Source organism: Morus notabilis, unplaced genomic scaffold, assembly GCF_000414095.1.
Source record: "Morus notabilis unplaced genomic scaffold, ASM41409v2 Scaffold227, whole genome shotgun sequence".
Classification (NCBI taxonomy): Eukaryota; Viridiplantae; Streptophyta; class Magnoliopsida; order Rosales; family Moraceae; genus Morus; species Morus notabilis.
In genome coordinates this window covers 232264-259117 of record NW_010360247.1, presented here as the reverse complement: position 1 = coordinate 259117, position 26854 = coordinate 232264, and the positions used below count along the sequence as shown (strand labels likewise).

Genomic DNA, 26854 nt, shown 5'->3' with positions numbered 1-26854 from the left:
TCAACACTCATCATTGCACTGCTCATGAATGGGATGACAACGATGCTATTTCAACAAGAATAAACATGTGTCGAGTTCAAACTTTCATCAAACTTGACATGAGAAACCGACTTCTTCTTTTTCTTCAAAGCATCTTCATTGCCATAAGTCTTCATCATCTCGCATTTATTGTCTTCAACTGTCATCATCTTGTAGCACTCTTTTACTCATGTAACTTCTTTCACAATAGAAGAAGACTATTTGTGGCTTGGCTCCACCTTTATAGCTCCACCTAGAACTCTAGTCCCAATCAGTTTATACACGTTTTTCACTTTTACACCCTTCATGGCTAATAAATCACCTTTTTGACTTATATAAAACCATCCTTCGCATAATACTCACAACCCAAAGTGTTTAAAGCCCCTAAAAAAATCAAACTTCTCCTTAATTAAGGAACATGTCTAATATTTGTCAATTTTCTCACAACTCCATCAAGCATCTTCACCTTCACAATACCTATTTCAATATCTTTAGCACTAGAATCATCTGTCATCAACAAAGTACCAGCATCACATGGCTTATAGGAATCAAACCACTCTTTATATGCACACATATGAAACGAACATCCAGAATCTAAAATCTAAAAGTCAAAAATATTTCCAGCAACAATGACAGAATACACATCATCTTCACTGTCATACCTGTCGCCAACAACATTTGAAGAATCTGAAGTCTCTTAGGGTTCTTGTTTTCTCTTTCTTCTAGATGGTACATTAGTTCTTCACAGTTTCTCCTAATATGTCCATTCTTATGACAATAATAGCACTCAATATCCTTCTTTGGCTGGGATTAGGAACGATCATCGCTCTTATCATAATATCACCCTCGTGACTTGCTCCTACCCCTATCTGAATCTGACTTCGCCACTAAAACTTGTTCATTATGAGACGTACTACTAGAATTTTTTCATATTTGCAGTCTTTAACAGAGCAGTTGACACCTCATCCACAGTCAATGTCGTCTTTCCAACTAAAAGTGTAGTCACTAAAATCTCATATGATTTGAGTAGGGAAGCTAACAAAATTACCGCGTTATATTCCTCATCAATTTTGACCTCTACACTTAACAATTGAGTTATGCACTTATTAAAATTATTTATATGATCCCTAACATCACTTTTCTCATCCATTTTCAACTTATACAATTGCTTCTTCAAATATAATCTATTTGTTAGGGATTTCGACATATAAACTTTTTCTAATTTTTTCTATAACTTGGAAGGAGATGTCTCATTCATAACACTATATTTCAGTTTAAAAGCCAAACTTAAATGAATAGTGCTTACCTCTTTCGCTTCTAATTCTTCTCAATCTTCATCTTTCATACGTTTTAGCTTCTTTTCTTGCAATGCTTTCAGTAATCCCAGTTGAATCAGAACATTTTTTACTGTACTTTTACACATGCTGAAATTATACTCTTTCCATCAAACCGCTTAATCTGCTCAAATTTTATCCCGGACATCATCTTGACCTCTTTTTTTTTCTTTTAGTCTTCACCACAGCTCTGATACCAGTTGTTAAGGAAAACACACATCTACACCCACGCAACATAAAATAAAATGAAACAAAATAACATAAAAATAGAGAAGGCAAAGATTTATATGTGGTTTGGAAAAATTATCTACGTCCACGGAAGATAGAGAAACATTCACTAACAGTTTCATAATTACACACTCAACAAATTTTCTCTCTTTCTCTCTTTACCCAAAATCCGTTACACTTTTGTCTATCTTTCTCCTCATTTTTTTTCGCTTTTTTCTCAAAAGAAAGCATACTTTCTCTACACTTTTCTCTGAGCACACCTACACGAACCACTTATTTATAGACTCCTATATGAGCCGTAAAATAATTCTTAGCAATAGAAAATAACAACTTACTCAAAAAAATACAAAATAATTATTTTCTCAAAATCAATTTGAGGCAATTACTTAACCACTAATGCTTAGGTCTTACAAAAATATTGAAACTTAAGTGGAGGTGTAGAGTAATTTGTTGAGAGTATTTTTGAAGCAAAAACTGCATTGGCAGCCTCAGTATAGTGAACTCCATCCCAGCTTATGAACTTTGATCCGTCCTCGCAAACGTTGAAACCCGGCACACCGCACGCATGGTTGAGCTTGTAGTTGTAAGGTGGCCCTCCATAGCCACAACATGCCATTAACGGATTCTCAAAACCTAGTTAATAACCGAAAACACCACCCGGGTCCTTAAATCAGATCATTAGAGTCAATGTCTCATGTACAAGTCGGGAGCTACAATATACAATTCAGTAGAGACACGTCCCCACTTAGATTTTAAAATGACATAAATTTATGTAAATTAAATTTCAATTGTGCCTTCACTAAATAAGAATAAAGTATATATATATATATATATTGCTTTATCTTTACCATATTGTAATTTTAGTTGATATATGTTTTGGCTCTATATATGTGCAATACATTGGTGGATTATTAATAATAGCAAAGGAAGATGGAAAATGATCTCATACCATAGATGGAAGGATTGGAAATGACGCCGTATTTGATGGAGTATATATCAACATGTACAATTGTCGCATCCTTCATTTCAGATCTCAATTGTTCATAAAGAGCGTATAGTTGTTTATTGAACGCTTTTGCCGCTTCATTCATATACTGAATGCATCCATAGTTGTCAATATCACTCGCACTATGGTTAGTTACAGATAAAATTTGTGGCAAACACCCAAGTGGCCCCGTATTGTGTACCCAAAAGTTCTTTGCTCCATTTTGATATAAGGTCTGCCCATAATTGTATTGGAAATGAATTAACATAAATCATTGATATGTATATGCGTGGATACATAAACAATGTTATAGGAATTTAGAATAATATTAATTCACCTGAATTGAAGTTTGGATTTCAGCAATGAAGGATGGGATTTTGTCTATAACTTGTGAATAAGAAAGGTAAGTGAATGAAGCAGCTAGATCATTTTGTCCAATGTCAATTGTGTAGAGTGAGTTAATGAATTCTTCACCGCCAACCAAATCTTTGTAACCTATGTGTATATATATATATTGTAGAATATGTTTTTTATTTTTTTTATTTTATTAGACGATTATAAAACGAACTTGAAAATTATATTTACCTTTTGATATTAACTCAATAGAGCGAGTTCGAAATTGAAGAAACTGACGAATTTGGCCGTCCAAATTAAAAGGTTTGCGTTCGGGTTGGGTAGATGCACCACTTACTGCAAAATTTGCTCCGTATGTGAAGTTTGGCCCCAAAGATTGCATGTATGGGGTCAAATAGTCCATATTTAAACTTTCACCTTGAAATCAATATTGTCATAAATCAGTCAAAATGAACGAACAAAAGAAAAAGGAGATCAATAATCCAAAATGAAAGGAACATATATCTATGTACGTTTCATAAAGTAAACTCAACCATAGAATTTACAATTTTGTGGTAACTAATAGCGGGAGAATTTTGGGGTAGGATAAAAATAAAACTATTCCAAAGTATAATGGTATCTTATTTGTATTGTACAACTGTTAAACGATGAACCAATAAAATATACAAAGTGGGTATGAATTTTTTTTTTCTCTCCATTTTATCCTACCAAAAAGTTATCCTTAACTAGTTAGAAAAAAAAAAGGTCTCCCAAGGGCCAAGAGAATCACTAAGTGCCCGTTTAGAAAGTATATTCAAACCATAATTCTTAATTCTGATGTTTGAAGTTTAAATTTTTTATGAGAGAAAAATACTATAGTAGAATCAATAATTTAAGTTTGAATATATCAAATAAACGGGCCCTAAATAGTTTTTATCCACTAGTTGTTTGGGCTTTGTCTAGTGGCCATGTGACTTTCTTTCAAGAATTAGGTCCTCATGAAGAAAAACTAGATAATTTACTTTGAGAGTACATGAGTCTCGATATTTATTTCTTGTTCTTAATAAATACCTTGTTATTAGTGTAATTATTTCACTAAAAAGATGAATCAAAAGTAAAAGATAAAAATCATGACTCATACATTTTTAAAAGGTATTTGTCACTATCACCACCTCCTCAGGAAGATCAATACTAGCCCAACTTATGAATAAACGTATGCGCCTATAGAAGAAAAGGCACTGAAATAACTAAGAACAAGCAATTAATTCAAACCTAGCAGGGACTAGTCATATATATTAAGCTTAAGGTGAAGTCAAGGAAAACTCACAAAGGAAATCAATCATTAAGCGGCCGTCGCACAACCGACCGGTGGGGTGGTGGAAGAAGGCGCGGCCAGTGGGAGGTCCAAAGGTGAATCCAGATCCAAGAGAGAATCCTCCTGTGTCCGAATTGGAGTCCCCAAAGTTGAAGATCACTGGCTTTCTATTGCACTCACTAGTAGAATTAACTAAAAGAGGAAAGGACAGACCAATAAGTGACATTAATAGAAATGCATAGCCTAGTGGGAAACACATAATAGAGCTTCTCTCCTTAATACCGCCCATAGTGGATTCTATAACGTCCTGATTGAATCAATACAATACAACCCACTCTGTTTCTTTTCTTTACAAACATAACAAGATCCATTAATGCCAAATTAACAAAAAAGAAGCAGAACAGTTCCCTAGGAAACATGCATGTTGCAGTAATTAATGGGAGAATGTAGTTGTTGTATTGTTGTAACATGTGACTGACAAACCCACTTGTGGCAAACCCACTTGTGGCTTGTTGCCGAATGAGCCAAAATTTGGTTTGTAAGTCTCCTCTATCCCTCTGTTTTCCTGAACAGCCTCTTTTTTTTCACTGTTTATGAGCAACCCGTGATAAGCATATTGGTGTCGACAAATTAACAATAATGTCATGTGTGTAGAGATCGCTTTGCTTTGCTTTTGTTTATTCCAACCATATATCTTGATGTTTGGCCAGCATCTGCATGCATGTCATGGTGTGGAAATCAAGATCAACAATGATATATATATATATATATATCAAGTGGCAAAGAAATCTGTGAATACTGCGGATTCAGACAAAACTCCTTAAAAAAATGTCTGTTATCATGACATTCGCAGCGTATCAAGTTTGATCCTTTTGGCATATATTGAAATGAAGCCTTTCACGGTCTTTTCTTTGGTTTACAGTATTACATTCAAGCAGGGAAAAAAAAAAAAAAAAAAAAAAAAAACAGGTTACAAAACGAGATGCGGTGAGCGTGGATCGAACACGCGACCTTCAGATCTTCAGTCTGACGCTCTCCCAACTGAGCTATCCCCGCAATATATTGGAAGTCGAGGACTGGAAAATATAATTTATTCTTTAAAGAAAATAAATTAAGAAATCTATACGATCAATGAATTTGGATGATATGCTTAGTTAGTTTCGTGCAATTGTTCTCTCTTTTTTCTCTACTGGAAGGCTGCTGCCGGCTAAAACTGTGGGTAAAAGTACTTTCGCCATTATTGATATCTAATTTGATATCAAGCAAAATATGTAATGACTAGTGGCTCAGCAATAGCCATGCTTTTAAGAAAATAGAGCTATTCTATTAACACTATCCCTTCAATTATTTCTTAATTATTAGGCTATATAATGGATATCTGTCTCATAAAGAGCACCGGAATGTTATTGCAATGACACATAATAAGTGTTTTGACATGGGACAATCCGTGACTTATCCCATCCCACTGGTGCTACAAAGCATAGAAGAAAGAAAACAACAAGAACAAAAGAGAAGCTCCGTGAGCTTAAGAGTTAATCTAGAAGACTACAACTGAAACGACCATCCAAGAGAGACAGCTTCTCGGCTTTTGTAACAACATCTAAAGGGATAGGACTGAAGCTTCGAGATGGCCCGTAGAAATGAGGGAAGCTGTTGGAACCATCAACCACTTCATACACCAATCCATCACCAAGCTGCAAGAAATATTTATCTTACAATCAACTATATTCATGATTCATCATTACGATGTGGAGTTACATTACTAAATATGATATGGAAAGGCAAATGAGGCAACCAAATTAGTGGAAATATGTGATTTACCTTCTCGCTAATACAAAAAGTATTAATCCAACTGTTAGGATTTTTATTAGTTGGTAATTTATTGACAATTAGTTGTTAAAATTCAAAAACAGGTTTCAAGATAAATTTGGATTGCAGATTAAGATTCAGAATCGGATTTCAAATTGAAGATGTAGATTCTGTGGAGATATGAATTTTGTGGGCAGATTTTGTGTTTCTCAGTTTTTGATCTCAAGTGCAGATTTTATGTCCAGATTTCGAATTAAGATAAGATGCAAATATTCGGGTGGTTGCAGAATTTGAATTCGAGATAGAGTTGTGGATTTGTTGTTGTAGAATTCAAACCATGATCGTGATCTCAAGTTTGTTGCTGCAGATTCTAAAATTTGAATTTAAGTTGCTGATGATTTGAATTGAGCAGTTTTTGATAAATCAAGATAAGATTACAGTAGAAGATATGATCCTCGGATTTTAATTTAAAAAAGAGATGCAGGTATGCTTGGATTTGAATTTAAAAAGGAGATGCAAATTGTCTATCGTGGAGATCAAGTTAGTATTTGAAGTTCAGAATTCAAATCTGATTTGGAGATTTTGTTTTGAAGGAGAATCAAATTTGAATTTAGATGAAGATAATTTGATTTAAATTCAAATTTTAGAGCTATCTAATCTAGCGTGGAGATAATATGAGATTATTCTAGAGAGAATCATGGAGATAGAGTGAAGCATATCCAAGTTTGGATTTGAATGAGATTCTTGTGGAATCTTAGAAACTTTATTTAAAGGCTTCGTTTCAACTTATAAGCAGGACAGAGTTTTAATAGAATATTTTTAGAGAAAAAGTTTGTGAGTTTGAGAGCCTTGAAGTTGGTGTTGACGGTCATTTCGGGAGAAGAATTAAAAGCTTTTAGGAGGAAGCTCTCTGTTAAGGAGTTCGCCGTGAAGATTGAAAATAAGTGGTGCTCGCTGGACAAAGCCATTACTAGATTCAATTCAACAACGACATTATTGAAAATGGAGTTTTTGAGTGTACAAGTCCGATTAGTGTGTGTAACCTTTAAGACTTAGTAGATTATTCACTGTCTGGAAGTGGCTCCGTAAATGTAAGTAATTACCGAACCGTGATACCAATATATGATATTCTTTACTTTCCACTTCATTTTCCTGAATGTGCTCAATCCGAAAAAGACAATTAATCATTAGCGGTAAAACAGATCTAACACCAACCTTTCCTATAATCAACTATACTTCTGTTCAAATTTTATAAGCAGTTTTCAGCAGTTAGAGAAGAAGAAGCAAAAAAAAAAAAAAGCGACTTCTTAGGCTCAAAAGCTGTTTATGACAGTGTTTCAATAACTTGTCCGAAGTGCTTCTTAAGAAAGCCATAAAAGGTGCCTTCTATAAGAAACTCTTCTGAGAAGAGCTTAAAACCAAATAACACTTTTCTGTAATCTTCAATCCAGCATTTTTTACTTCTCTTTGGGGGTTTAAAATTCAAAGCAAAAGCTCTCCCTAGAATGAAATTAATACTCCATATGTTTCGTGTCGTATGATCCACTGCTTCTGAAGATCTGCCCAACCAAAGTTCATCTTTTTCCAGGCATTCATTTTACTTTAATGATACCCCTTCTTCTTCTTCTTTTTTTCTTTTTTCCTACGATGAACTTACGACAACAAAAGTTTTTCCTTGTGATTACAAAAAGAACATTCTTGAAAGAGTTTCAGCAATGGTAATACCTTTTTAGCGTCAATTTGGAGGAGGTAAAGCTCATGGTTGGTGTTTAGGAAAAAATTCTGTAATGTCGACCGCACCTGATAATAATAATTCAACAACTGATTACACCGAGTAAAGCAAAATTGGATCAAAAAAAAATTTGTGGAGAGAAAAAAAGAGAGAGAACCTGAGAGAGGGAGCTGAGATGAATAAAACCGGAAGACTTGTCAAGTTGTCCGCCGAAAGTAGAACCTGATTTCTGCAACTCTTCCCACTCTTGAGCCGTACTGATTCTGTACACAAACTCTTCTTCTTCCTCTCTCCCACCCGCAGCCATTTTTTCAGATTCAACGCCTTCCTTTCCTAATGGACTGGAACATCAGTCTCTCCATCATATTTCCAATCCAGTCCCTTGCTGATTTCCTCGGTTGGGAGTAAAAGAAGAAAGAAAAAAAATGCGTTTGATTGTTAATGGTATACTGTCGTTTGTTACTAAACGACATGTCGTTTATTTATTTGGAACCGCTGTAGCCTGCAGAGTTGCATATGGTCAATAGTTAAGCGGTTTACTATTGTCCAAAAAGAACGACACAATCCCTTATTTTTAAAATAATAAGGAAAAAAAAAAAAAGACTACTCTATAAAACTAGAGCTCGCAATACAAATTTGCCGACACGAACACGAAACGATTTTTTGAGAATGAATGTCTAAATCCTTTTAATCTTAATAAATACTCATTTAAAAATACATGAGTTATGACTTTTATCTTTTATTTTTTATTTATAACTTTTTTAGTTAAATAATTATACTAATAAAATAGTATTTATTAAGAATAAATTCTGTAATTTTTTCTAATTTTTTTAATATTTTGTTTTATATATTAATTAATTAATTAATTTTGATATTTATAAGTCGTTAGAAGTGTAGAATTCAACACCTTTCAAAATTGGGCTTTGCGGTCACTGAAAGGCCCAGCAGTACTGGCTTCGCGTTACATAAAGCCCAATTTTCTGTTACATAATTTTTATTCAGAAATAGTAAAAAATATGCTAATATAAAAAGATTAGGTGAATCTTTAGCTTAGATTATAAATTGTTGAGAGTTATAGTTTATAATTAGATAAGTTATTCATAAATTTATTAAGTTATAGTTTATTGTCAGACAAATTATTAATAAAAATTATGAATTATAAATAATAATTTATTAAATTATGGTTTATAATCAAATAAATTATGAATAAAACTAATAATTTAACGTATTTATTAACTTATGTGACCTATTAATTTTAATTCATCTCAAATTTTATTTTTCCTATTTTTATTTTTATTTTTTATTTTTCAATTTGGAACGCTCTCTGCGTTAACACCGAGAGGTCAGTGGCTCAGTAGCTGCTTGAGCTCTGTTGAGTAGCCATGGCTTCTTCCGTGGTCAAAGCAGGCACGCTCTGTCCCCTTCACTCCCAAGTCAAACAATTTCCTTCCATCAATTCCTCACTCATCCCCACAAAGCTCACCGGTTTTCACTTATTCCGCACCAATTCTGTCACTCTCAGACGTTCTTCGCGAAACGCTTCTCTTCTTCCTCTAATTAGAGCCCAAACCTCTCCTGGTCTTTATTTTCTTCATCTTTTATCATTATTCTTTTCATTCATCATATGGGTATCTGCTAATTTTTCATATAACGTTTTTTTAATGTAGATTATATTCCGGATTCCAAGTTTTACAAAGTGGAAGCAATTCTGAGGTGCAGACATTTTCAACTGTTTTAATTATGTTTCATTTTTCCCTTCTAGATATTTTTGCTTAAGCGTTTCTACGTGTGCAAACAATATATAACAATATATATACATGAACTTGTTGGGTTCGCTGTCTAACTCTGTTTTGGATTATGCATGTCTCTTGTGTTGTGTTCTGCCGCTGAATTTGAAGGCCATGGAGAATCCAAAACGTTTCTTCTGTAAGTGCCAAGTAACCCAACAAGTGTTAACTAGCCTTACATTTCTCTTCAGATGACTATGAGTAGCCTGTAAGGTCTTGTTCATTTTTTGCTGGGATGCGATTGGGGTTCTTGTTGGGTTTATCATAAGAAAATACTTTAGTAATTAGTTTGTGAGCTTAATTAGTGGCAGGATGTAATAAAATGAATAGAAGAGTAATTACATATGTCACTTGCGGTGTCTTTTTTTCTTGTGCTGAACATAATGTCACTTGTGGTTTGGTTCTTTTATGAGCAGTTAGACTTCTCAGTTGTAAATAAGACTGTTTAAAGCATTGATGAACTCGACACTCATCAATAATACGTAATACAGATTTTTCACCACAAACATTCTTTGTTGATTCTTTAGTTTTCTCTATCTTTCTGAATTCTTTGATTCTCAACACATGGCATTAATTTTCTCCTTGTTTTTGGCAATATTATAGGTTATGTAACTGCGTGTTTTGCTCATATGCAGTAGGTTCGATCACGGTTCTCCCAAAGTTGTCTCTATGGATCTTGATTTTTTTCCCCTTTTGAACTGTGATATAGAAGATGTTTAGTTGTTTACAAATGCCTACTTAACATGTTTAACCGTGCCTTTGTAAAATTAGCATCCTAATTTTATTCAACTCTATATCTTAGAACCTAACATAGGCTTATGTATACAGACTTCAGTATTGTCATATTTCTAAATCTCTTAGAGAGTGTGCATTGGTACTAATTACTGATATGTTTCATGGAAACAAGGCACTACTGAAAATGGGTATTCGCGGTGTAACTGTTTCTGATGTCCGTGGCTTTGGTGCGCAAGGCGGTTCAACAGAGAGGCAGGGTGGTATGTCTTTATCTTGGCATGGATCCGCTCTTCCCTGTTTTCTTTTTATTAGTGTTCTTGCCTTTTCATTTGTAGGTTCTGAGTTTTCTGAGGGGAATTTTGTTGCTAAAGTTAAAATGGAGATCGTCGTGAGCAAAGATCAGGTGAGAAGAGTTCTAATAATAATCTTAGCCATAGAACACAAATGTGATGGGCAATATCAATTATTCGGTACTCTGGCAAGGAAAAAAAAATGCTAATATTAAGTTATGAACGGTTTATTTTTTGGTGAAGTATCATAAATCAAATGCTGCACTTATTTTGTTATAGGTTGAAGCAGTAATAGACAAGATAATTGAGGAGGGAAGGACTGGAGAGATTGGTGATGGCAAGATATTCTGTAAGACTTCAAACTTTCTTTTCTTTTCTTCATTAATTCTTCAATCTAGGGAATCCAAATATTTCTGTATTTCGCCCTATTCAGATCGAACAGATTGTCATACATAGAATCTAAACGATTAGGTGATTTTGAACTTTATGTTAAACGTATAATAATTTTTCTCTGTCTCTGTAGTGGTGCCTGTCGCAGATGTAATCAGAGTTCGCACTGGTAAACTTCTTCACACTAGATAATCCCCAAGCTTTTCATTGATTATGAATTACCCTTAGAGTTTACCTTGATCGGTTATTTGCCTTGTGTCTGTCCAACCTTCACAGGTGAACGTGGGGAGAAGGCAGAGAGGATGACGGGAGGATGGTATGAGATGTCGGCTGCCACATGACCTATGTGTCATTTAATCATTCCTTCTTCTCAGATCCACCTTTCCTCTTTTAGACCTAAAAAGAAATCAATGCTTTGAAGCCTCCAACTGTTGTTGGATGAAGGAGAAAATAAAGTTTAGACACTAGTCTTGTAACTTCTCTTTTGTAGAATCCTGAAAACAATCCTTGAGCTGATATTGTCGATGAATTTTCTTTTCTGGCATCCAATCTTGAATACAAGTGTGGACTTCTCTCTCAAGTGACAAAAAGAAATAAAGACTTTCAGTAGGCTCCTTGTATCAGTTTCTGATCATTTGATTTAATTAAAATTACATCAAATTAAAAATTTATGCATAACAAACAGTCTCTAAAATAAATCTGATAGTTAAAAAATAAAAAATTATCAGTAATTTATTTTTTCTGGTCTTGCCAAAGAAATAATAATTGTGAGTGTTGCACAATTTGAAATAACCTTTATGTTATCAAGGTTGAAAGCCAGTAATGAAGAGCTGGTGTATAATATTGTATGATGATGCCAAAGCTGAATTGGGATACACACAAAACCGAATGTTAAAAAATTAATCCAATCCAATGGGTACGTTAAAAGTTACTACCGTAAAAGTTCCCATGTACATTTGAAATTTGTACGTTTGAAAAAAAAAAATGTTGTAAAAATAAATTAATAGGTTAATAATACGTAACATGACAGTGAAAAATTTGCACTTTGGCGCTGTTTAATTGCTGTATATCCGTTAGTGTGCGACTATTATAAATACTCAAAAAATATTCCAACGGCGTACCTATCGGCTGCCAATCTCTCTGTGAAGGTTGAAGGACAGCTCCTTTTTCTCTCTTAGACTCAAAGAGAGAAAGAGATCTCTTCTTCCCCAAACCAGGCAAGTGACTTTCTCTCTCTAAAATTCCATTTCTCTCTCGTCGAATTTTCCTCCATTGCTTTTCGTCTTCTGTAATTGTGCCCAACTCGATCTGAATTTAAGGCCCCAAAATCAAAACTTGTGTTTCAATTCTTAATTGCATTGGTGATCTCTCCGATCTGAGTTCATATCCATCTAATTGCTTTGAAATTGCTCGGATCTGCATCTAGATCTCAAATTTTTTGACTTTTAGTCGTCTCAGATCTCTACGTTACGTTTGGCGATTCAAATACATTATATGCTGATTATCTCGTTTCCTAATCCTTGATGTAGGATTCAACCGTTTGTTTCTTAATTCCTCAATTCCGATCTTCTTTCTTTTCTTTTGTTAATTGGAATGCATGTATCTGTTTGCGTTTTTCGATTGTGATTTCTTAATATGTGCTTGATTTTGATGATAATTGGTAATCTTTGTTATCTGTTTGTAAATTGTAAAGTGAGAACTACAGAAATTGCAAGGGTTTTTGTGTTGATGTATGAGATGTGTTTCACTTTCAGCTATCGTAGGTGAAAAATGGGGCTGTCTTTCACGAAGCTTTTCAGCCGGCTCTTTGCCAAGAAAGAGATGCGTATACTTATGGTGGGTCTTGATGCCGCTGGTAAGACTACCATTCTCTACAAGCTCAAGCTGGGCGAGATCGTAACCACCATTCCAACCATCGGTAAGCTCGCTATGAATCTAATGAATTTTTTTAATTAGATTTCTTTGGACGCCGATGATGTGTTGTGATCGATTTTAAATGATAGTGTTGGGCTTTGCCATACTAAGGGGATACTAGACATGATAAATGGTTGTGTAATTTTGTTGGTAATTACCTTGCGAAATGAAGGCGGAATTTTCTACTTCTTTTGTGTTTTTATATTGGTTTGGCTTACGACAAATTATTATTTAGAATTAACTTAGATCTTGCCGTGTTCTCACGTTGATCGTACCCTCTACTAATATATGTGCTATGGTTCTATCTTATTGATGCGTTAAGTTTATTTGTCATTTTTTTGTTACTACTACGTTTTATTTTGATTTATCCTTCCGATTATTTTCTGTTCTTTTGGCGGCAATCATAACTGATTCAGCATTTGGTTAGGATTCAATGTGGAGACCGTGGAATACAAGAACATTAGCTTTACGGTCTGGGATGTTGGTGGCCAGGACAAGGTATGCAGATGCAGTTCTTTATGGATGTTAAATCTTACTATTCGGTACTGGGATGTTTTGACTTCATCTTTGCTATGTTTTTTTATGAGTGTGAATAGAGCCCTCCTTTTCCTTTCGTTTTCCTTGTTAAAGCAGGTGTTTTGGCTATTATGTGGGTTTTCATTTCCTTCTTTTTTATTTATTTTTTATTATTATCAATGGAGGGGCTTTGCACTTATATTTGGAGTAGATTAATTTTTCTTTTCAAGCGAGATTTACAGTGAAATTGGGTTCTGTTGTATAAATGTTTTCAATCTATATTGTCTTTCCAGATCCGTCCTTTGTGGAGACATTACTTCCAGAACACACAGGGATTAATCTTTGTTGTTGACAGCAATGACCGAGACCGTGTTGTTGAAGCTAGGGATGAGTTGCACAGAATGTTGAATGAGGTACTATATGACTTTTGACTATCCTTTTTTGAATGATGAATGAGTAGGTCAAAACATGTTATTGCAGAAAGTTATGGCAAGGACTTTCTAATGTTATTTGTTATGTTGACAGGATGAGCTAAGGGATGCCGTGCTGCTGGTATTTGCAAACAAGCAAGATCTTCCTAATGCCATGAATGCTGCAGAGATAACCGATAAGCTCGGTCTCCACTCACTCCGTCAACGTCACTGGTAAAATTGATTGTTTTAAACTTTCGTCTCTTCCTCTATCTGTATCTGGATGACTAACCACACAAAGTACTTGTATTGTAGGTATATCCAGAGCACATGTGCCACCTCCGGTGAAGGGTTGTATGAGGGTCTTGACTGGCTTTCAAACAACATTGCCAACAAGGTGGCTTCTCATTCTCACGTCATCTTTACACTGTTTCTTTGTTCCTTGTTTTTGTTTGATATGAAATCTCACATTGCGTTTTCAGTTTCAGATTTTTTGTTGCTTCATCAGTTATTTTCTTCTGATTGTTCCCTTTAATGTATTTTTTCAGGCCTAGATGATTATTCGCATTTGTGTTGGAAAATGTGCCGGTTTGCAAGATGATGATATTGTTCCTGGTCTTCTGTAGTTGCGATCCTGTTAAAGTGCTTGCCTTACCGTGTTTCTGCTTTCTTTTGCGGACACTGACGTTCGTTACTCGATAGTTTCAGAATAATTCATAAATTTCTTTTGACTGTTTCTGTTAGATCAATAGAAAATTTCCTTGTTATTTCTTGAAATTAAATTGAGACCCGTTTTATATTATAATTACTCTATTTTTTTTCCCCCATACATTTTGAAGATATCGTAAAAGGATTACCGTCATTTTCTTTCTTATTACTACAAAATCCGAAAAAAGAGCAGTGATGATCCCATTCTTAACGGCGTCGTCACAACACATTGTTTGTGTATTCTTGAATACTCCAGTAATGTGTGTGTTTACTTTTTCTCAGAGCTCAATTTCAACAGATTTTAGATAAAATTGAGAGTCCAAATCCATTACCCTTAATAGGTCAGCTTCAAAGCTAGATAGCAAGAACAAAAGCAAGAGCATTTCAAAAAATTGCGCTATGATAGATAAGGAGAGTGTTTAAACAGTCACCGCATTCTTCAATCTATGTATATATACCTTTTGCTCAAGTAAACCAACAAAAAAATTGAACGAACTTGGGCATAACTTTCCAAAAATAGATATCCCATAACAGTAGTCACACCAGGCATTGACAGTCACAAAAAACAATCAGCTACATGCGAGATGGATGGTTTTGTGCTGTATAAAAACATATGGAAACAATAAGAATGCCGTAGCACATTGATTCCTCATCTTGTGGTCAACGTCAATACCAAATGAGAGTTGCATTAGAACAGAAATGATCCCCTGGAAGTATGAAAAATCCACAAGGAACTTACTATCCTCTCGAGTCTAAAAAATATTCCCCAATGGCTATCAGGAAAGAATAGAAGTGCCAATACTTTCGATCCTCAAAATCTCGATACTTTGAACTCGACTGGGTGTGCACCTATATTAGTTTTTCACACACCATCCGGCAAATTAGGTGCAATGTCTACTCCGAAATCCCTTGTACCATTTCAAACCAGATAAGTTTCATTCAACGAGGGAATGATTCATCTGCAATGTCAGGAAGTTCTAACGGGCCCGAAAAGGGCCATTTTCTCAGACAATATGTGAAGGCTATCTTGCTTGTTTGCCAATTCCATAAGCACCTTTATTCTTCTATAAGAAACATTACTTGGCTTCTGCCCCTTTTCTACCATCTGCAGGAAGCACCTTTCTGCTTCCATCAGTTTTCCCGCATCACAAAGCAAATCAAACAGCACATCAGAAACCAAGACATAGGACCCAAAGCCCTTCTCCACCATGTCATTCCACAGCTGCAGTGCCATCTCCACTTTTTCCTGCCTCCTAAACAACCTGATCAGGAACATACAAGACTGCGTATTCGGCAGGCACCCTGTCTCCATCATCCTTCCGTACAAATTCCAGGAACTTGTCAAGTCATTCGACCAGTAGAACACCCTAAAGAACAGGTTATACGTTGTAGCATTCGCATTCAAGCCCTTGCTCACCATCTCATCCATCAAACTATAGGCAACGCCCAACCTCTTTGCAATGCAGAAGTTCCTTATAGCTGCATTATACGCCGCAACATCAGGGTAACAACCATCCTCCTTCATCTCCTTCAAAACATCTCTAGCCTTATCAGGCTGACCAACTAACCCCAAACCCCCAATGATACTAGTATAGGTAATCACATCAGGCTGTATATCCTCATCCCGCATTTTCGCAACCACCTTAAACGCCTTCTCAATCTCTCTACCTTTACAATAAACATCCACCAAACAATTGTACGACACAACATCAGGCTTCACACCCATCTCCCTCATCTCCTCAAAGAACCCCTCGGCTTCCTCACATGACTTCCACCCAGATAATAATATGTTGAAAGTTTGCAAATTGGGCCTAAAGCTGTGCTTCAAACTGTGATACACATTCCTAGCATCTGCCATACTCTTCTCCTGACACAAAGTTCTCAACAAAGCATTAAAACAATTTGTATCAAATTCAGGCACTAGTTTCTTAAACTTCCGAAAAGACTCCACAGTTTGCCTAACAGAACAGACCTTAGCAATCCTAGCTAAAACAACCATTACAGTACGTGGGGTTATCAAATTCCTGTCTTTAAATTTCGTATCAACCAAAACATCCCAAATTTTCTCAAACATTCGGCTTCTCCCCAAGATATAAAGTATGGTGTCCAAGGAAAAGGGCGTGTGGTAAAACCCTTTTCTATTGCCTGTGTAATTGAAAAAGTCAAGAGTTTGCAAAGGGTTGGCATGGCTGAATCTTACCCTTTTGAGGACTTTATCGATTAAATCGTTGGAGAGGAAAACCCCACTTGATTTCAACGATTGCTTCATGTTCTTGGACGAGGTGGAGCTGCTGATGATGCGGAAAACGGTATCGACGGGGTCGTTTGTGGCTGGGTTTGTTTCGGAGCAGAAGAACAAGCGAGAGATGAATAAATTTGGGTTTTGCAAGGCGTACCTGAATGTTCGTGATTGGGTCGCCGTCATCATCTTTGTTTATGAAGATCGAATGCTCTTTGTGTTTTTACTAAGTTAAGGTTCAAATCCCAGAAAAGAGTTGAGTTGGTGTGGAGAAAAGCAAAGGGCTTTTAACTCTTTCTGTGAGATGGAAAAGGAGGGAGAAATAAAAAACAGAGTAAATTGCGTTGTTGCCCTTTAACTCTTTCTGTGTAACACCCCAAAATTTCATTCTACGCAAATTGCATCCTAAATGTCAAAATCAGTAGCTAAAAGTCCAATAACTGATGAATATTATAAAATTGATGGTTCACAAAGGCAGGCCCGTCACGGGCGATCGTAGGACACGCGAAGGGCCCAACGATCATAAGCTAGCGGGCCGAATCATGCGTGGACCGGGCCGAACAAATGCTGAATCCGAGCTTGGACCGAACTGGGCTTGGGCCGGGCCGCCAACTTCAAAGGCTAGGGCCGGGCCTGGGCTGTGGGCTGAGAAGCCGCGGCCCAATCCTAGCCCATCAAACATGCCGGACTGACACGGCCCGTAACAATACTGTACCAATCCGTGTCGAACCCAACACTGTTACGGGCTGGGCCGGACCGTCCATGGACGGCCCAACCCATTTGACACCTCTATGTACATGAGAATCTATCCAAATTGGTTTTGAAAACTTATGTCCGCCCTCTCTAAATTCACACGGTCTGAATCTATTTACTACAATAAAATCATAGATTCATCTTTATTTCCTCACAATTCTCACACTATTCAAACAACAGTTCTCTAATTTAGAATTCATTTGGTAAATATGTTTAAAACATGATGGCTTGAACTTTTGTAATTTAGAATAAAAAATTCAAAATATGTGATTTAAACTTTGATTCAAAAAATTGAAAATAAAGGGACTTAAACTCAGAATTCTTAAACTTTTTTGGTTCTGGAAACTCTCATTTATAAGATAGCTATAGACTATAAATTATAGATATATAGCATATTAAAATGGAAGTTTGAATTGGAAATCATCTTAAATATCAGATTTTCAAATTAGCTTGTTATAAATATTCTCTCTCTCGCATATCAACCACGTCGTTTGTATAGTACTAATTTGGCTATAGAGTACAATGATTTTTTTGTTTTGTTTTTTTTGAACTTGTGGACTGTAGAGTATAGTGAATTGAGATGCTCCTTTCCTTTTTCTTATTCTTAATAATAGTTTGGTATTAGCGAGGATTGAGGAACAGATAAGGTAACGAGATCTTGTCATTTCAGAAAAAGTTTATGTTTGCTTATTATATTTTCTTCTCGTGTTCTATTTAAGCTCAATATTTTTGTTAAAAACCGATAGTAGCGGGAATTTATTCCTCTTTCTTTTATAAACGTACGGTCTCTCCTTTCTTTTTACATGCTCAATTAACTTTGTTTTATTTCGTTTCAGATCATCTTTAATTAAAGACCAAACCTTTATTCCTTAGGTTTCCCAGCTTATACATGAATGAATATATTTCGGACGCGTTGACATCTATTTTTTTACTTTTCACACACCCTTTTTTAATATTATTAAATTACTCATTAATAAAATTACTTTTAAGTACAATAATATTTTTAAAAATACTCATTATACACCCCACCATTAAAAATTACTTCTATCTACGAATAAAGTGCTAAAAAAAATACTCATCACACAACCCAACTCTAAATAAATATAAATATATATATATATTCTATGCTGAAAACCATTTTGCCTTATTTCTCTAGAAGGATAAGAAATGAGTTTCAACGTACAGGCATGAATGCTGATAAAAATAAAAATAAAAAATAAAAACGTAAAGGTATTTTTTTCTAACGATTTGTATACTGCTCAATATATTAATGATTTATATACGGATTAATTTGTTATTTCAATTTCACAATTTCCTTTTTGTTTTTGGTAATGAAGTATTTCCTATAAATTATTATATCTGAAATCATATTAAAAATGTAATAAATAAAAGGCTGTTCATTTATACAAAAATTTTATTAGGGATGTAACAAATATATAGAAGGTGTGTGAAAAGTAATATGAGATGATTTAATTGTGAGGACTTTTTTAAAGTAATATGAGGTGATTTAATTATGAGGATTTTTTTGAAATTTTAAAAGAAATGTAACAAGTAGAATTAGAAATGATTTAAAAATGGGTGTAAAAAGTAGAAACAAGGTGTCAAATAGACGCACCCATATATATATATATATATATTTGTACCTCATTATTATCGTCTCCATTATCCTTTTTTCGCTTTTGTCTTCTTCATAGCTTTACCAGTGCAACTTCGAGGAATGGTTCATGTGTCTTTTGAAAGAGCTTGTACTACTGCAATCCCGGTGATCCCGGCGTTATTCTCGGAATTTTCTCTTTTCAAAGAAACGAAAAAAGTACAGAAAGACGGAGAGGGAGAAAAATAATATCAAGTAAATAAAAATAAATAATAAACAGATCAAGAACACAGAGGAGAGCAACATCGAATCAATTTGCAGTGTTTTAGTCAGAGTTTTTATTTGTCCTCCATTATTATTACTTTTTTTTATGCGTATCAGTAGTACTTTGGCACCAACCATAGGACACTAGCTACATAATTGGATAATCACCATTTTGGTTTGTATATTACGTCGTTTTCCCCACCAATCTTGGCATTAATTTATATTTGCTCATTCATTATAAGTGATTTTAAATACCACACATAAACTTTACTGAATTTGCATCCAATTAATCACCAAAAGAAAACAAGAATCTTATGCGGAGATGAGAAAAAGCACAAAGAGATGGTGAATAATCTACAAAAAGAGTAATTAATATATTAGCATTTCACCATAAGTCTGTGAAAAGATTACAGTTGCCTTTTTTTTTTCTTTCTTTCTTTCTTTTTTGCATGACAAAAACTCACGACCCTAATAATCACAAATACACAAGTATATCAACAGACGTAATTAACACTAGAAGCCTCCAATTAGGTTGGGACAGAGTTGATACCCAAGCAAATTAAGGCAATAAAAAGGATTATGATTGACCCGTGCATCAAAAGCAAAACTAACCCCAGAAAATGCTTAGTTATAATTAATTAATCCCCCCATTTCCTTAACACAAACACCAAAGCCATTTCCATCCCTCATAGGAGAAAAAAAAAGAAACCTAAACGTTCTTTTCAAGTACTCTTGATCACCTGCTTCTTCAATATCAGCTTTGTAGAGACTAGAGAGATCGGCTCGTTTAAGCCGCCGATGGAGCCGTGACGTACTTGACGGCTCCCGCCTCGGAGAGAGCGGCGAGGAACGGCTGCATATTCACCGGCTCGGCGTCGTTTTGTGTGGCTCCCACTCCCACTGATTTCTTGTAATCCAACGACTCGTCGTTGTAAATGTCCCACCATTTCTTCACCAGCATCTTTATGTCCTCTCTCTCCATGTTCTCTTCTTTCCCCGTATACCTCCATGGCTTTGATCCCTGATTTCATTATAAATTCAATAAATTAATTCCAATCCATGTATTTATTATTATAATGTATGCTGTAATATTTATAACCAAGAGTAATTAAATAATTAAAATTAGATTAAAAAAATTAATTAATTAATTAAATACTTACCGCTGCACAGTAATGGACCACTTTGACCTTCTCAAGCTCCACATTCTCCGGATGACGCCATAACATGGCCAGAACCAGATTATACACAAGTGGGATAGGCTTATACATATCTCTAAAGTACATATTCAAAAAGTCCTGTAAAACAATTCAAATTAAAAAATATTAATTAATAAAATCCCTCAAAAAAATCAAAACAAAATCAGATTAAATATTATTCTGCAAGTATAAATAAATAATTAGGTACCTGTTCAGCAAAAGGAGTGGGAGGGGTGATCTTGACGGTGTTGAGGAGGTCGTGATAGGTGGAGAGGCTGGGCTCAAACACCAACATGCCGGCGTTGAAGTAGAGGGCCGGTGGTGGGCCCGACTCGGTGGGCCACTGGACATTGTTAGGGCACTGCTGGCAGTATCCGATCTTGTACTGTGGAGTGTGACTCCATGTCTTCTCGCAGAAGCAGTCCATCACTGCGTAGAGATGCCCGTCTTCCAATTCAAATAGATGGTCTATGTTCTCATATACCTGAATATCTCCATCCAAGTATATCATTTTGCTGTACTCCCCGAACTGTAAAAACATTAAAAAAAAAAAAGTGATTATTTTTAAATTATGTATTACTTCCAAGGCATTTTTATATCATAATTAACAAAATGTCAATCTTGATTATTGAATATTCTATTTTTATTGCGATTAATTATTGATATCGTATGTATTATTAGTAAATATATAAAAAATTATAAACGAATAAGAATTATGTAATTAAAGCCAACAAATAGACAGGTTTAAAGGTGACTAAGATGATGAAAATATCGAATAAAAAGCAAGGGCATTTTCGCCAACTTGAATTTTTTTGTCGCTACCTAAAAAACAAATGCCGCGTGTGATAATGGGAGCATTGGAGTGATGATCAATCCACGTATAAATCATGAACCAATGCCACGTAAGCCAAACAAAAAAAACAAAAGGTACGTACGTACCTCCCAGATACGTAGCTTGGAGTAGTTGATGACGTAGTAGGCCATGGAGAACTGGGTCTGGCTCTCGGGCGGGTAAACGGGTTCGATCTCTCTGACTATGCATCCCTGCGACTCCAGGATCCGACGGTGCTCTTCGGGCACATCGGGAAGAACCGCAACGACCAGAGGATACGCCGTTTTGACCTTCCTTAATCCCTTCGCCAACCCAACCACGCCTTTCACGTAGTCACCGTTGCCCGCCAGGAACGTCACGTACGCTCGCCTCGGAAGACTCGCCGCTTTCGCATTAAACGACGCTGGTTTTACAGATGCCCGCACGAGTTCCGGAGCCATATTATGATATGATACGGAGATAGAGAGAGAGATAGAGAGAGAGAGAGAGAGAGGAGTTGAGTGGTTTTTTGTTTTTTCGTAGGTTGTTTTGTGCTGGTTTTCTTAATTGGAGGACAAATGAGAGGCGAGGTGCTTAAATAAGCGTGGGGTGAATGGAACTAAACAAAAATGGGGAGAAATAATATTGGGGCTAAAATATAAAATATCGATCATGATCTTTAATAAGATCTTTGAATCCACGCCCTACACGTGTCTCAAGCAGTAAAGCAACGGTGGATGGAATGGTTCCATGAAGGTTCTGGAGAAGGGCCTACGTTTAGTAGTTGGCATGGAAGACGCTAGAAGCCTAACGTAATATTATTTTTGCAAGTTGCGAACAATCTTGAATTTTAATTACACGTCTTCCCCAAAAATTATGGGACCTTCGTCGACCTTCTCTTATTAATTTATATTTATTCTTCACATGTATGTCGACATTGAAACGCAGAAATATCTATAATACGCCAAACATAATAATTTTTCCAAAGAAAAATATGTAATGTTTTTAAAATAAAGCATTCAAAGAAGCACTGGAGCCACTAGTTTTTGTAATTAGACATATATATATATATATATATATCTCAAGGTTTGGTGAGTGTTCTATAAGGATTAATGATACCATAAATAATTATATCCAACAGCCATTTTAAGATTCTCAATATCTTCGAACATTTAGTTCATTAATTTAAAAACATAGCTCATAATTTTAATTTATAAAATTTAAATTTCTTATACAAAAATAATATAATAAAATTTAAAACTAAAATTTTAAATCAAATATAATCTTTAAAACAAACTCACATTCTTTCTTTTAATATGTCCCTAGTCCGTACTACGAAAGATATTTTAGATACAGATGTATTCTTAAAGTCCATCAAAGATTTTTTTTATTATTTTTTATTTTTGATAAACTAGTGCCCGAAAAATTGAGAAGAGTACAAATTGATTGTCAGGTACTTGACTAAGGTGGCAATTCTTGTTAATAAATTATATTGTGTTAATTTATTTATTAATCGTATTAAAAAATTTTAATTTAAATATAATTTATTTATTAAACGTGTTAAAAATATTAATTTAAATATGATTTATTTATTAGTTTTATTAATCGTGTCAACTTATATAATTCGTTTAAATTAATATATTGAATAAATAATTAATATAATAATAACTTATTTAACACAGTCAAGACAAGTTTAACATGTTTATTGATTAATTTATTTTTTTCTTAAAACAAATAAATATATTTTACCTACACATATTAAAATTCACATTATTTGTATTTAATATGTTATATAAACTTTCCTATTATATAACATATTATTAGATTATAGATGATACATATAGTTAATCATGTCAATTCGTGTTAGGAGGTCAACTCTAACTCAACTCATTTATTAATTATGTCAACCTGATTATGAGCAAAATTTATTTATAATAAACTCAAACCTATTAACTTCGTACGAATTATAAATCGTGTCATCGTATCACTATCTAAATTACTAGCCCTACAATGCATGCATGGTATCTACTAGAGAAGATCCAAGCCGCTACTTCTTTAAAGCCCTGGACTCGAAAGTCTATCTTATATTATTAATACGTCAAAAGTTGACAAAGGGACTTGCAATGCTTTGTTTTTTTCTTTTCTTCTCTTTTTTTTTTTTTTTTTTTTTGTTCATCAAGTCATAAAAAAGATGAGTGCCTATATGCAAAATGATCTCTCATTTTGTGCCCGTGAACAAATTCAAAACTTCATCTTAGCAAAACTTCAAGAAGATGTATTTCATTTTTGCGATTTGTAGAAGGCGCGTTTATAATATTAGTGTGCGTTTAGTTGGTGAATTCGTATCATAGTTCAGATCATAATTCATAATTTATTATAATATTTTTTTTTATAAAAAATATACATAAATTAAAAATAATTTTAAATTATGATTATTGAGAATGGCTCGCCATAGTTCTGTTTTTGGAGAGAAAATATTGTATTTTATTTTGGTGATATGTAGATTGTAGAAGGCGCGTTTCGAGGAAGGAGCCAAAAAAGTAAATAACTAATAAATCATGTAGTGGAAAAGGAAATGTGGGGCCAAGGTGCCACGCATGTGATTTAAAGAAGCTCCACAGCATCAAATTTGTGGTTGGACTTTGCCTCGTCATTGACTCATGAGGATAGGATACTGACACTTGTCACACCTCAAGTGGGTCAAATATCGTGCGTATATGAACATTGTTTTATCGGTCTTGAACTTTCCTTATATCGCTACATGCTTCTCCAAATATCTACGTGCCTCATTTATTTATTTCTTTAGTTTAAAATCTACGTCCCTAATTTAATGAGATTGATTGTCAAAAAAAAAAAAAAATATATATATATATAAAATGAATTCTCAATGTAACAAAAAGAAAAAAAATCACTTTGACCAAAAAAGGAAGAAATAAATTCACGATAAACTGACGTGGATCGAATAAATTTTATTAATAGTAACAATTTCACATCTAATTTCCTATTGAGATATAGAATTTAAATTTTGCCCACTCTAAATTCAAAATAAAAAGGATATTGGAGGAAATTTGCTTAAATATCTATCCCCTAAATAGTTCTCTCTCTCTCTCTCTCTCTCTCTCTCTCTCTCTCTCTCTCTCTCTCTCCTTCTAGAAAACCTCTAGCAAGTGGTCTAAGCAATTAAGCATAGTTGTCTAGCAAGTTGTCTAAGAAAAGTGAATTTTTCTCTCTGTTACAGTAAACTAGACATTGAATATCTCAATATACAATTGTAATTCGTTTCGTTTCCTAAGATCTCTATCTAGTTGCGGTTTCGTATTTTTTTAGTGTATTTTATGCGTTTTTTTAATCATATCTATCTATGACTACGAAAAATCATATATGGTAGATTTTAGATGGACTAATATATATTAAAAAACAACATTGGATTTGTTATGTGCACACTAACTAAAAGAATACATGATAAAATCTTCTCATATTCAGTCGAAAGGATGATTTGACTGGTTTGTTTTACCGTATATGAATGTTTTGTTAAACTGATTTTGTATTTTCACCATATCTTTTTTTTTTTTGAAGTGTCATTTTCACCATATCTGCGATTATACTATTTGTTTTTATTGAATGAAATCACCATCTTTATTTCGAAAAGAAAAAGAAAAAAGTGAAAAAGTTTATAACTAGGGCATCATATTCTCCGTACGAAAACATATATAAAGTGTAGAATTAGGAAGCATAATTTCTTTTTTCTCCTTTAATTTGTTGGTTGGATAGAATCTAGCAAGCAAATACATGAAGGTGTAATTCGATAAAGTCACATAGAATTTACTAACAGCAGCTTCAACACATTTTTAGAGAGTTTATTCTATAGTTGGATCCTTTAGCAAGGGATTTTTTTTCTTTAAGTACAAAAGATTTAATTATTCAACTTTCTACGGGAGTAATAAGAGAAAATTGGAAACAAAATCCCCACAAGTTAATTAATTAGTACAACGTTAATATATATTTTGAAACATTCTTATTAGAAGAGAACTCATGCACAAATTAATGCTGCAAGCAAGAACGAAAACATGAATTCAACATACCAATGGCCCCTTTTAGGCAACCACTAGAATATATAAAATTATCAAAAAGACAACGACTCTTGAAAAAGAAAAAAAATATATATATATATATATATATATGGTCAAGTGGGATTGGAGAGGTCTTCGATAACGGGGGTTAAAGTTCAACTATATACCAATCAAGTTCACAAGATTATGGGTCCTGAAATTAGGATGAAAACAGATAGAATAATAATATTGAAAGGTATAGCGCGCACACTAAATAAAAATGAGTTTCACAATATAGAGTTCATAATAGAGTTTACTTTTTGTTAGCTGTTGTGTTTAATAACGGTAACGGCCAAGTCATTCTTCAAATAAATAGTCCAATAATTTTGTTGTTGTTGTTGTTTTTTTATTTTATTTTATATATTTTTCGAAAATTGCTTAATGCTTTGAATGCGACATCGTCACACGATGTGATTGCTCCTGTTATATGGGATCACGTGTGGGTTCACTTAGTTCGCACGCTGCCTTAACTTGTGAAAATGAAGTTTTGTTACTGAAATTATTTCGAACATGTATGCATATATATACATAAACATATATATTTATTATATATAGGAATCTTCATAGTGGATTAAGCTATTTTACTCTACACTTTTTTAACAGTTAAATCTGTACAAATTCATATTAAAAATTTCTTATTTCATATTTGATTGTTGAAAAATAAATCTAACTACAAAAATACTTGTCACAGGTGGAGCAAAATAACTTGCTCCACCGTAAAGACTACTTATATATACACATGATGAGATTATCAGCAAGCAGATGACGTTGTGTTTTCATTTTTTTTTTTTTTAATTTTATCTTAATTTTCCGATTTCTTTGTTATATTGACAGAAGGGTGTTGTGAATGTCCATTATCAACTTGCCCAACAACGTTAATCCCGATACTAGCCGATGCAGAAATTGGAAAAAAGAGAAAAATAGGTCAAGATTTGAGATGAATTAAAATTAATAGGTCAATAATTTACATAAGTTAATAAATAGGTAAAATTACTATTTACGTCTATAACTTATCTAGTTATGAACTATAACTTGACAAGTTATTGTTCATAATTCACGGTTTTTGTCCATAACTTGTCTGACTATGAACCATAACTTGATAAATTTGTCCATAACTTATCTAGTTATAAATCATAATTTGACAAGTTATGTCCTATTAATTTCTATAACTAAAAGTTAACCTATATACTTTTTTAAACTTTTCATATTGACATATTTTCTACTATTTTCGGCAGAAATTTTGGTAGCAATTTTCTCTTTTGTTGTGGTTGTGGTTTTGGGAAGTGATGGAGGCCCAACAGAACCGTTAATTCTAATTATATGGACCTAATATACATGTTCTTATATTGGACCTTTATATGTATCCGTGCATTTAGATCCAACC

The 26854-nt window shown here is 34.2% G+C and overlaps 6 protein-coding genes and 1 non-coding gene across 8 annotated transcripts; 2 read left to right on the top strand and 5 right to left on the bottom strand.

Moving 5' to 3' along the window:
- Positions 1-1980: 1980 nt before the first annotated feature.
- LOC21401748 (GDSL esterase/lipase LIP-4) lies at positions 1981-4502 on the bottom strand. Its single transcript, XM_024164276.1, has 6 exons — positions 4496-4502; positions 4226-4405; positions 3151-3336; positions 2903-3060; positions 2530-2800; positions 1981-2213 (listed from the first exon to the last, which is right to left on the bottom strand). The coding sequence occupies exons 1-6, from the start codon at positions 4500-4502 to the stop codon at positions 1981-1983; spliced, it is 1035 nt and encodes a 344-aa protein (XP_024020044.1).
- Positions 4503-5196: 694 nt separating this feature from the next.
- On the bottom strand, positions 5197-5269 carry TRNAF-GAA. Its single transcript has one exon. It is a non-coding gene; the product is annotated as a tRNA-Phe (tRNA).
- Positions 5270-5538: 269 nt separating this feature from the next.
- Positions 5539-8147, bottom strand: LOC112091226. The gene is made up of 3 exons (XM_024164288.1): positions 7912-8147; positions 7748-7822; positions 5539-5907 (listed from the first exon to the last, which is right to left on the bottom strand). The coding sequence occupies exons 1-3, from the start codon at positions 8059-8061 to the stop codon at positions 5746-5748; spliced, it is 387 nt and encodes a 128-aa protein (XP_024020056.1). The 5' UTR covers positions 8062-8147; the 3' UTR covers positions 5539-5745.
- Positions 8148-9049: 902 nt separating this feature from the next.
- Positions 9050-11579, top strand: LOC21401747 (nitrogen regulatory protein P-II homolog). Its single transcript, XM_024164280.1, has 8 exons — positions 9050-9332; positions 9422-9467; positions 9653-9680; positions 10449-10536; positions 10612-10679; positions 10846-10915; positions 11090-11125; positions 11233-11579. Exons 1-8 carry the CDS (start codon positions 9137-9139, stop codon positions 11295-11297), a joined length of 597 nt encoding a protein of 198 aa, XP_024020048.1. The 5' UTR covers positions 9050-9136; the 3' UTR covers positions 11298-11579.
- A 479-nt stretch (positions 11580-12058) lies between these two features.
- On the top strand, positions 12059-14625 carry LOC21401746 (ADP-ribosylation factor). Its single transcript, XM_024164250.1, has 7 exons — positions 12059-12173; positions 12711-12874; positions 13298-13368; positions 13680-13799; positions 13912-14030; positions 14112-14193; positions 14345-14625. The coding sequence occupies exons 2-7, from the start codon at positions 12727-12729 to the stop codon at positions 14348-14350; spliced, it is 546 nt and encodes a 181-aa protein (XP_024020018.1). The 5' UTR covers positions 12059-12173; positions 12711-12726; the 3' UTR covers positions 14351-14625.
- Positions 14626-14911: 286 nt separating this feature from the next.
- On the bottom strand, positions 14912-19250 carry LOC21401745 (putative pentatricopeptide repeat-containing protein At1g02420). Of its 2 annotated transcripts, none has more exons than XM_024164270.1 (2): positions 19140-19250; positions 14912-17040 (listed from the first exon to the last, which is right to left on the bottom strand). In XM_024164270.1, the coding sequence occupies exon 2, from the start codon at positions 16930-16932 to the stop codon at positions 15472-15474; it is 1461 nt and encodes a 486-aa protein (XP_024020038.1). In that variant the 5' UTR covers positions 16933-17040; positions 19140-19250; the 3' UTR covers positions 14912-15471. The 2 variants fall into 2 exon arrangements, with proteins under 2 accessions (XP_024020038.1, XP_010094414.2); XM_010096112.2 differs by having other exon boundaries at positions 14912-16900.
- A 447-nt stretch (positions 19251-19697) lies between these two features.
- Positions 19698-21996, bottom strand: LOC21401744 (galactinol synthase 1). Its single transcript, XM_010096111.2, has 4 exons — positions 21490-21996; positions 20759-21079; positions 20515-20649; positions 19698-20375 (listed from the first exon to the last, which is right to left on the bottom strand). Exons 1-4 carry the CDS (start codon positions 21820-21822, stop codon positions 20142-20144), a joined length of 1023 nt encoding a protein of 340 aa, XP_010094413.1. The 5' UTR covers positions 21823-21996; the 3' UTR covers positions 19698-20141.
- Between the last annotated feature and the right edge of the window lie 4858 nt (positions 21997-26854).